This window comes from Cajanus cajan, chromosome 1 (genome assembly GCF_000230855.2).
Source record: "Cajanus cajan strain Asha chromosome 1, NIPB_CcT2T_4, whole genome shotgun sequence".
NCBI lineage: Eukaryota > Viridiplantae > Streptophyta > Magnoliopsida > Fabales > Fabaceae > Cajanus > Cajanus cajan.
Genome location: NC_138517.1, coordinates 47227287 through 47238332, shown reverse-complemented (window position 1 = coordinate 47238332; position 11046 = coordinate 47227287). Strand labels below are relative to the sequence as shown.

The following is an 11046-nucleotide window of genomic DNA, read 5'->3' as shown; positions in this document are numbered from 1 at the left end:
GAGTTTGGAGATAATCTAGTGCAGTTTAATATTTTTTAGGCTATGAGACATCCAACAGAGGATCACTATGTTTTTAATTTGGATGTTATTGATTTAATTGTTGATGATTGCACAAATTTTGATGATTATTTGCTTGTTGATTTTACTGATTTCATTGACCCATCCATCATGTACCTGTGATGATTCATCTATGTGTGCTATTTGTGCAGAAATTAGTGTTGCTATTTCAGGTACAACAGATTTAGCCACATCAATAAATGTTTCACCACCAATAGTCGAGCCATCTCCACCTCTTTTGTCATCACCATCCACTATACAGACACCATCAGTGGAGTTGAAGCCTTTACCTGCACATTTGAAGTATGCTTTTTTAGAGGGTAACCAAGGGCTTTCTCTCATTATAGCTAGCAGTCTCAAATCTGATCAGGAGGAGAGATTGTTGCTGACCTTCCTAGGGTTAGTCCTACCATATGCATGCACCAAATTTTACTAGAGGATAAGCTCTGACCCGTGAGAAAGCCACATATAAGACTCAATCCTACTATTTTAGATGTGGTGAAGATAGAGGTCATAAAGCTACTGACAGCAAGTATTATTTATCCTATTTCTAATAGCAAGTGGGTTTGTCTTGTGCAGATGGTTCCGAAGAAGACTAGGATGATTGTGGTGAAGAACCAGGATGTTGAGTTGGTTCCAACCAGAGTTCAGAACATTTGGCGAGTTTGTGTAGACTATAGAAGACTCAATCAGGCAACTCTTAAGGACCACTTCCCTCTTCTATTCATTGATTAGGTGTTAGAGAGGCTGGCAGGTAAATTACACTATTACTTTTTAGATGGATTTTTTGGGTACATGCAGATTCATAATGCACCAGAGGACCAACACAAGACCATATTCACCTATCCATTTGGCACATTTGCTTACACTAGGATGCCATTTGGTTTATGCAACGCTCCAGGCACCTTTCAGAGGTGTATGGTGTGTATATTTTTTGATCTGTTGGAGAATTGCATGGAGGTGTTTATGGATGATTTTACTGTTTATGGTTCTTTATTTGATGCATGCCTAGAGAGTCTGTCTAGAGTGTTAGATAGGTGCATCCAAACTAACCTTGTGTTGAATTTTGAGAAATATCATTTTATGGTTAAACATGGTATAGTTTTGGGTCACCTAGTCTCAAGTCAGGGCATTGAGGTTGATAAGACTAAGATTGATATCGTTGCTTCTCTACCTTACCCCACTTCTGTGCAGGAGGTACGTTCTTTTCTTGTACATGCAGGTTTTTACAGGAGGTTCATCCAGGACTTTAGCAAGATTGCACTCCCATTGTCAAAGATTCTATAGAAAGAGGTGGAGTTTGTATTTGATTACCCTTGTTAGCTAACCTTTCAAGAGTTGAAGAGGCGGCTTACCACCACACCTATTGTACAACCGCCTGATTGGGAGCTTCCTTTTGAGCTCATGTGTGACGCATCCAACTTTGCTCTCGGAGCTGTTTTAGCTCAACGAGTTAGGAGGCTTTCTCATGTTATAGCTTATGCCTCTCGCACATTGGATGAAGCTCAAGTTAATTACACCACCACTGAGAAAGAGCTTCTAGCTATTGTGTTTGCTTTATATAAACTTTGTTCATATTTGCTAGGCTCTAGGATTATTGTATTTTCTGATCATGCAACTTTGAGATTCCTATTAAAGAAGCCCGATGCAAAACCCAGATTGATCAGGTGGATGCTTCACCTTCAGGAGTTTGATATTGAGATTAAAGATAGGAATGTAGAGAATTTGGTAGCAGATCACATGAGCAGGATTCAGGGGGGAGTGTTGATTCCCTTCTTATTAAAGATGATTTTCTTGAGGATCAATTGATGCAGTTACATGATACTTCTACTTGGTTTGCTACCTATAGAGAACTTGAAAATAATCCTCCCTATAAACAATAATTCAACCCAAAACTACAAACAAAAGGTGCAACTCAAAACAATGAGGCAGTGTTGATATAGAAACTTTCTGTGGATAAATTTCACAACTCAAAGCAAAAGGGTGTAAATGCAAAAGGGTGTAAATACGCGCACACATATATTGAGCTACACACTATCTGCTCATACTAGCTTGTTTGACCATGTCATATAACACAAGAATAGATGGGAGTTGTCTTTAAATAAGGAAAATTCAGGCATTTTATAGGAAAATTAAATTTCCAATAGTTTCTATCAAATACAAAAAAACCAACTCAGTAGGTCAAAAATAAAATACTGACTACATAACCAAGTTAAACTTACAAAAACAAATAAACAAAGTTAAAAGTAGTCTATAGTTACAATTGGCTGTGCTAAGTCTAGCTGCAGAAAAAGTGCTTGCAAAGGTAGTTCAATTCTGGCCACAAATAACTTCCTCAATCTGAATGCCAGAGGGTAAACCATCTAAATAATGGTATATATCTTTATGCCATGGGAAAACTCCCCCATCAGATTTAAGTTCCACAAAGCTATGATTAAAAATGATTTCTTGTATCTGTACGGAGAATCATCACCTTCTCTCATTTTTGCATCTAATTTGCTCAGCATTTCATACATCTGATAAGACTCACCATTGAATGTATCACCAGCTATGAAACTGTGAACCTCATTCTTTATCTCGACCATGTTTTTTTTTTTTTTAGTCTTCACTGGAGCAAGAATCTTCACTGGGGCAATAGTATCAGTTCGAGTTCCATTTATAGTCTGCATTTAATTTTAGCATAGCCACTAAACAAAACAGCCCAAGAAACTACCTTCTTCTTGGCCATTCTGTTGAAAAGGTCAAAATTGCATTTTCAGGTGAAAAGCATTTTCATAAGAGCTGTAGAGACAGTGATATCCAACTTAACCATAATTGACTGCTAATTTATGAATATGCATACCTTCTTCTAAATTTGAACCAAGCTCGCAGTGCATTAACCACAGTAACCCCTGTTGGCTTCAATTATCTTATCTATCATTTCATTTTAAAGATGTAATGCATTTGTTTCAGCTCCAGTATCAGCACGACAGGCAATCATTGGGCTCCAATATATAATATCCAAGGTTAAAATCAGACAACTGAGCACAAACAGAAGAAGCACTAACATGTGTTACCGGATCAAAGTGCAAGTTCAGGACTTCCTTTCTTTTCATACCTAGTATCTATCAGAGTCCATAAAATCACTTCTGGCTTTGGATACTCCATAAACTCTTTAACAGAATCATTCATTGGTCCAACACTCTGAATACAACTCAATGAATGCAGACCCCACAAAAATATCCTGAACTTTATCATTTTCTATCTTCTCCTTCTTAAGAAATCCATGAATCATTTCCCCAGCCCAAGGTTCCGCAAACCTGCGCATGATTTCAAGGCAATGGACACTGCATAATTGTCAGGTCTTTAAAATCTGGATAAAACTTGATAACAAAAGGATTAAAGAAACAGTTATAATTTTGTCAAATATCAAAGATGGATATAAATAGAATTCCAATTTAACAAATAACTTCATGAGCATCCAAATTCTTATAGAAGTGTTCTTCATTATCCAAAGAGGCTTAATGATATGAACTTTACTGAATATCCAAAGTAAAAAATAGTAATACTCATACAGACTAGCAATGCAAAGTATGATTGAAATTTTTTCTATCCTTAGATGTGGAGCTCACTACACCTTGTCTTTTGGATTCTCTAACGTGTGAACTAAAATATCAGCGGATAATTTTTATCTTCTAACACTTTGCACTCTCTCTTTTGACTTGACATTCATCTCTAGACATAACTTAAATTCAGTTTAGCAACTTCACCTTTTATCTTTTTAATTGTAAACAGTGCATTCAAGAAATGTCTTCAGTCATCTTACCAAAAGAGTAGGTTTTGAGTTAGAATGTTGTTTTACTATTATTCTATACGTTACTGGATTAATCCTGTACAAATCACAAATGAGATTCCAAAAGAAGCAAAGACAGCAAGCAACAAATACGTTCTTAACTGTAATTTGAAATCTCAACATAAGAAATAATAAAAATAAAAGACAGAACTTATAAATAAAGTTAATAATAAAAAAATAAAAATTCTGCAAATTGAATACTATTTGAGAGAGAAGAGAGTGAAATTGAAAATTTTATTGAATCTGAATTGAGAACTGTAATGTACAGAGTTATTTACTACCAACTTGTGATTGTGCTAATGAAGCTCACAAATGCTCAACTTTTAAAATTTCTCCTATACCACTCAAAAATTTCAACTTTTACATTCTACCGACACGTGTGTTAGATTTCAACTTAAACCTAATTGGAGACAAGCATGTGGGGCTGTCTAACACCTGCCCTCCACATATGTCTGCCTGAATAAGGAATGGCTACCATTATAGGAAAATGACGAAGATGGACAATAGGCTCTCTAAAACCAATTGGCGCTAAGTGAAATTGTCTAACATCTCTATAAGCTGAACTCCATGAATTCAGGTGACTGACGTGGGACTGCCCAAAATTGTGGCAATTGCTAAGCATATTATTAGTTACAGGATGAGCTTCAATCAATTGTTCAGTGGCTTCTTCAATAGTAGCAATATCATGTCTGTACCGGAAGGTCCCTATCGGTCACGTTGACCAACACGTGCCATTTCGTCAGACACCCATGCATAGCCACGTACAAGCATCATCATCAACATCGGCTCGGCATGAGGCCGAGAACCTACATCAGTCTGGTTAATGCAAATATGGACCATCATCATTCATCGAGTCGGCTCGGTCAGGTGCCGCGCCGACATATAACATACCGGAAGTATACAGGCTGCCGTGTACGGACTGGACGGTTCGGTCATTTGCCGCTCCGACTAGTATTGATTAGACGGCTCGGCCTCTTGCCGAAGGGTTAGGCGAGTCATAACAAGTAATCACAGTCAAGAAAGGTAAGTACATGATTAAAGCCTAAACGACCAATTAGTACCGTATTACCTAATTTGGTAAACATCTAATAGGGCCCATCACGCTCAGGCCCATGTCAGATGCTATAAATAGGTCTCACGTAACAAGGTATGTCACTGTTCATTTTTAACCTAGATACTCGTGCATATACTAACTTGAGCGTCGGAGTACCTTTTGCAGGTGCCTCCCCCCACTTTTGAAGACATCGTTGGAGCTCTTATTCGGTCCCCTTTCACTAGGAAGAACAGGAGTGTGCCCTCAGACAGGTACAATGTCCTTTGTTCAGTAACTGAGCAGTTTCTTCAAATGCTGCTGCACTCTGAATAGAGTGCCTAATTATGTTAACAATATTTTCAAGACTCAGCTCCACGTATGGATGCCTCGAGTTTACCAATAGACGGAGGCTGTTTGTAGTCATAGGCATCTGTTTAGCTGTAAAAACAAGAAAATAAAAATTAAGTTGTCATGATACAACCAAATTGCTACAGAGATAAGAAAATTCATAAGTTTTGTTTACCAATTTCAAGAAGAGATTTATTTGGTAATATATATCCAGTACTCTCATCCTCTATACGGGCGATAAAGTCACGCCATTCAAACAGACCCTGGAAGCAAGGTAAATAGAATTAAATATATGAACAGTAACAGATAACAAATTCAAAACTGAGAGCAAGGAATCCAAATTTAATGCAATATAAACATGCAACACACCAACATTTCCCTAGTTTTTTGAATGTTTTATGCTATTATGGATTGTGTTAAAAAATAAACAATAAAAATGACTTGTATCATGGGATAAAATCTGATGGCACATAGCAGCAATTGGAATTTTTATGGTTTCAAACCACCAACATAGTTTATATCAAAAGATTTCAAATTGGAAAGTTTTTTAATTACTACACAATAGCGGTGGACGGAAAATAAAGCAACACTTTCTTCCTAATCATATAATGCAATGTTAGTGCTACAAATAAGAAAATAAAGAGAAACTTACCGAAACAACAGCAAGTTGTTGAGCACTCAAACCAGCTCCCTGCAACCTGTACCAAAAGCATGGAACACTTGTCACTTATAATCTTATATACAACTGTATAATAATGAAACAATGACAATTGAAAGGGTAACAAACCCGTATATACGAAGGAATGACTTCCTTGTCAGAATTTCTTTTTCATATAAGTGCATGCAGACATCATAACTGCCCTTGTAAACCTGTCAGTCAAGAGCAATTCAAGTCATATGATAATAAAATTAAGTCATGTGTTGTATCACTATTTGATTAATGACTTTGAGTAATAGTATTTTTAAAAAATTCTTAATTTGTATACGAATATGTCAAACAGGTTTCATCAGGAACAAAGAGTTGCAACAGGAGTATATATAAGTTCAAGCCAATAAAATAAAAGTCTTTTATTACTTTCAAGAATGGAACAAAAGAACATCTTCTGTTCTGTGTTTGTGGTAAGGATAGATAAATCTGGAGCTTATTTAATTAAATTATTCTCAACTTGGTATCTTTGAAGCAACAAAAGGTTGAAGCAATTAGAAACCACCAACCACTATATGGTTCTTTGGATAAGCATAATTTTGGAGGGAAAAATAATATTTTTCATAAGTGTTGGATATAAGTTTCAAAAAAATATATAAATTTCCCTCGATTTTTTTTTCTAAACAAGCATAGCACTACAAATAACCTTAAAAAAAGTAGAACTAGAAAAGTTGTTTCCTACTACTTTGCTAATTAAATTTAAAGACTTCAAGGTTGCTCAAACACTTTCAAATAAATTTAAACCAAAGAAAATATATTTGCTAACTCTGAAATATATGCAAAGCTAATCTGCAACTAAATCAATTTTATTATATAAACTTAATAACATTGAGGTGGAAATAAATACCTCCATCAGTGGAGTATCAATACTTTCTGACTCCTTAGGCATAGAAAATAACTCAATCCTCATTAAATCATATATGTATAGCAGATAATGTGTATCTTCTCTGGCATATCTGTAATCAAAAGAACAGTTTAACAAACTGGAGTAATTAGTTTGTCCATGACGTTGTATTAGTAATTATCAAGCTAAAACCAAACTCAGAACAAATTGAAAAAAATCATGGAAAGCTTCACATAACGATCAAAATAGTGAAGTTTCAAAATAGATATATACCTTAACATCTCGTAAGGAAGGGGGCGTAGTCTCCAATCTGCAGTCTGGTATCTGCAAGGAGGTCACGTGCAATTTGTAAAACTTCTAAAATTGAAGTATTTTAAAACTAAAAAAACAAATCAAGATAGAGACAATGGTAAAGACATAGGAGATTAGACATTGGTAAGACAACCTAATATCCAAAAGTTTAAGTAAAAAAACATAAAGACAACGTACTCTTTGTTTGCAGTAACCTCACAAAAATGACCAAGAAGATACTCCAAACTCTTCCTCTCTAGTTTTAACACCTTTGAAGCCTAATAAAATCAATGTAAATATATTAGTCTGGGTGATAGAAAGTAAAGAAGATTATAATATTGTCTAATTAATAAGAGCAATAATCTGAGTCATTTATTTTTAAACAAACCTGATGAGTGTCAAATAAATTACAAATGTAAATGCCAAAGTCTCGCTGAAGCCAGAAAACATCACGGTCTGCCCCATGCATAACCTAATTATACCATAATTTGGGTCAGCAAAATGAGGAAAATATGATGAGTTTAAAGAAAGACCAATTGTGTGCCACTAACTTTTCTCTTGGCAGGATCCTTGAACACTTCCCTCAAATAGGGTCCAATAAAAGTACGAAGTTTCAAAGTGTCAACAATAAAATCTTCTGTCCTTGTTGAGATTTGCATAAGGCAAGTCAAGCCTTGGAAGGAGCGATATTGATTATGTTCCAAATCAACCTAAATATTCTCAATCACTATTAGTACATTTGCATAATAAGTAAAGAAAGAAAGTTGAAAACAAAACTTAAGAAGCAATGAAGTGCTGATGTTTTACCGCAAATTCATGAGCAGAATGCAGCTTAGCAGCCAACTCACACAAATCTTCCAGTGTGTCCACAAGCTTGAAAGAGGTGCTTTCTATGGGGGAAGGTTTCACAGGCACAACATTCCTAACATCAGGATCAACAAAACTCATGGCAGAGAAACTTTCCTGAAATGAATAATAAAATTGTTATTTTGAGTCCATACAAGAATGGCGTAATTTTGGTTCTATAAACACAAAACTGAGTAAGCTCACTACCAATAATAGATATCTTATGACAGCATTAGTCAAATTTTAGGTAATGTCCTTTTAATCTTTTTTAATAAATAATCTTACTTCTATTTTTAAAATTTTGAAAATATATTATGATAGCATTAAAATTTAAATTGTGACGTCAAAATTTGTGAAATTTACTACATTAGTCAAATTTTTAATAATAAAAACTAAATTGATTCAAATAATTTTACAGTGATTTTTTACACTAACCATTCCACTCTTATATATATAAAATAAACTTATACTACACATACATACACAACTAAATTACAAGACCAATATTTGCATAAATATAAGTAACAAATATATAATTAAGTTTGTGTTAATTTGTGTGTCATTGTGTTATGCATATAAGTTTTTGTTAAAGAAATGTTAAAAACTAAAATACAATAAATAGATAAAAAAAAAAATATATGTTTATTTGATGTTTAATGAAATTAAATGTAAAAAACTAACCAAAGGATGAATAAATCTCTTCTCTTGGTCACTCCATTTTAGCATAGCATGACTGAAAGGTATGTTGGCATTGTTCACCCGTATGTTGTATTCATCTTGTGGCTTGTTAATGGTGGCTATATGGAAGGGAATTTTGGGATTCATATTAGCCATCAAGAATGGAAGATACAAAGTTGCTTGTTGAAAATTTAGTATATTCGATAGCAAATGGAAGAAAATGAGAATGAAGAAATGGAGAAGAGAGAGTGAAAGATGAGAGGGCTATAAGTAATGAATATGTAATGAAAAGGTGATTATTTATAATTTAAAGTTTACCGCGATTTTCAAAATTTAAAATTTTTAAAAATCATAAATCAATTATGGATAAATTTTATCTATAATATTTTATAAATTATTTAAACATTTTTGGCGGATCTAGAATTGTCAATTTTGTGAAAAAACGAAAAAACTTATTAACTATTTCCAACCTCCAGTAACCTTTTTCATTGCATTCTCATGGTAATGGATTTTAGGGTTGGGTTTAATAATTTTTTATTATAAAATTTTAAAATCTTTTTCATAATCTTATTTTAGTTATTTAAATTTTAAAAAACATTATGAAAGTGTCGACTAAAATTCTGTAAACTCCCACCATATTAAAATTGTATTTTTATTGAATTATAATTTTTATTGTAAATTTCAAAAATTTTAGTCGTGACGCCAAAATTTCGATAGTTAAAACTGTTAATTGAAAATTTTAATATAATAAAATATTAGATGAAACTAAATAAACATATTGATAAAAAAAATAATTTAATAATAAATAAATGGAATCATTTGTTGATTTGAACCTATTTTTACATTTGTATGATTTGTCTGCCGTCAAAATTAAAAGTTTTAAAATAAAATTTAATATATTGTCAAAATTTAAGACAGTCAATTTTTGTGAAAAAAAATAAAAAAAATATATATTTTGGAGTTCCCGAATCAACTTCTAATAAAGTAAACATAATTTAAAAATATATATTTTTTACACTATTTCTTCTCTAACATTTTAATAGTGATTTAGGATTGGTCTTTTAAATTTTTAATAAATATTAAAATAATTTCAATATTTTTTAATAATCTTATTTCATTTATTTAAATTTTTTAAAAAAATTATGGATAAAATTTTATAATTTCCACTATATCAAAGTTTTATTTCTATCAAATTATAATTTTTATTATAAATTTTAAAATTTATATTCAGGCTCGAAACTTTTGGTAGCTAATAGCTATAATTGAACTTTTAATAATAAAAGATCATATTAATTCAAATAAATAAATAAATAGACTAAAATAATTTAATATCTAAATAATTAAATAGATGCAATGTTAACTTGTTGAGTTGAACTCATCTCGAGATTTCTTATTTATAATTTAGATTTGCCTGCTGTCAAAATTATTTTTTTTAAAAATTATATATTCTAAATTCAGTCATAATTAAATTATAAATAGTTATGTGTATAATATATTAAATAATAGTAGCAGTATGTTTGATATTTAAAATACTTGGTTATCAATAAAATGTGACCGAAAATATATTAACTAAAAGTGTAATTTGTAAAAGTTACTTATTATGGAAAAAAATTTACTATAATTCTTTCATCATTTTGTAAAATTTTAAACATATTAGATTTTTTTTTAAAATAATGTCTAGAAACATGCATGAACCATCTTTTAAATTAATCCTTTAAGATATATTTAGTGAATAGGATTGGATAAAGTATCTTATGAGTAATATATATATAATATAATATAATATAATATAATATAATATAATATAATATAATATAATATAAACAGAACAAACTTTAATGTCATTAAATATATATAGTGTAGATAATCATAACAAATTATATAGACTTTCTATGTTATATGTGCTGTATTTTACATTTAATTGTTGGATATGATAAGTTATATTTTAATATATAAAAAAAACTAATTTGATTACAGTTACATAGAAGTTTCTAATAATTTCATTCATGAATCGTTTATGGATAAACTTTATCTATAATATTTTATAAATTATTTAAACATTTTGGCGGGTTTAGGATTCTCAATATTTGTGAAAAAACTAACAAACAAAAACGATTGCAACGTTCCAAACTCTAATAACTGAAAAAAATATTTTTAAAAAAATAATAATTAAAATAAATTAATTAATTAATTAATAATAATAATAATAATTCTGCACTATACTTCCTCTTTTTGGTTGCATTCTCGCCATGATGAATTTTAGGATTGGATTTAATATTTTTTTTTTTAAATCTTAAGGCGCCAAAAATTTCGTAGTTAATACTCTTAATTAAAATTTTTAATAATAAAATATTAAATTAAACTAAACAAACAAGAGATGAAAAAATAATTTAATAAGAAATAAATAAATA

The 11046-nt window shown here is 31.5% G+C and overlaps 1 protein-coding gene across 1 annotated transcript; it reads right to left on the bottom strand.

The window, feature by feature from the left end:
* Positions 1–2159: 2159 nt before the first annotated feature.
* On the bottom strand, positions 2160–10843 carry LOC145950071 (protein RRP6-like 2). The gene is made up of 11 exons (XM_083060999.1): positions 8639–10843; positions 7919–8074; positions 7663–7821; positions 7500–7583; positions 7310–7389; positions 7094–7144; positions 6824–6932; positions 6058–6140; positions 5923–5968; positions 5446–5533; positions 2160–5360 (listed from the first exon to the last, which is right to left on the bottom strand). Exons 1-11 carry the CDS (start codon positions 8789–8791, stop codon positions 5164–5166), a joined length of 1206 nt encoding a protein of 401 aa, XP_082917125.1. The 5' UTR covers positions 8792–10843; the 3' UTR covers positions 2160–5163.
* Positions 10844–11046: the final 203 nt, after the last annotated feature.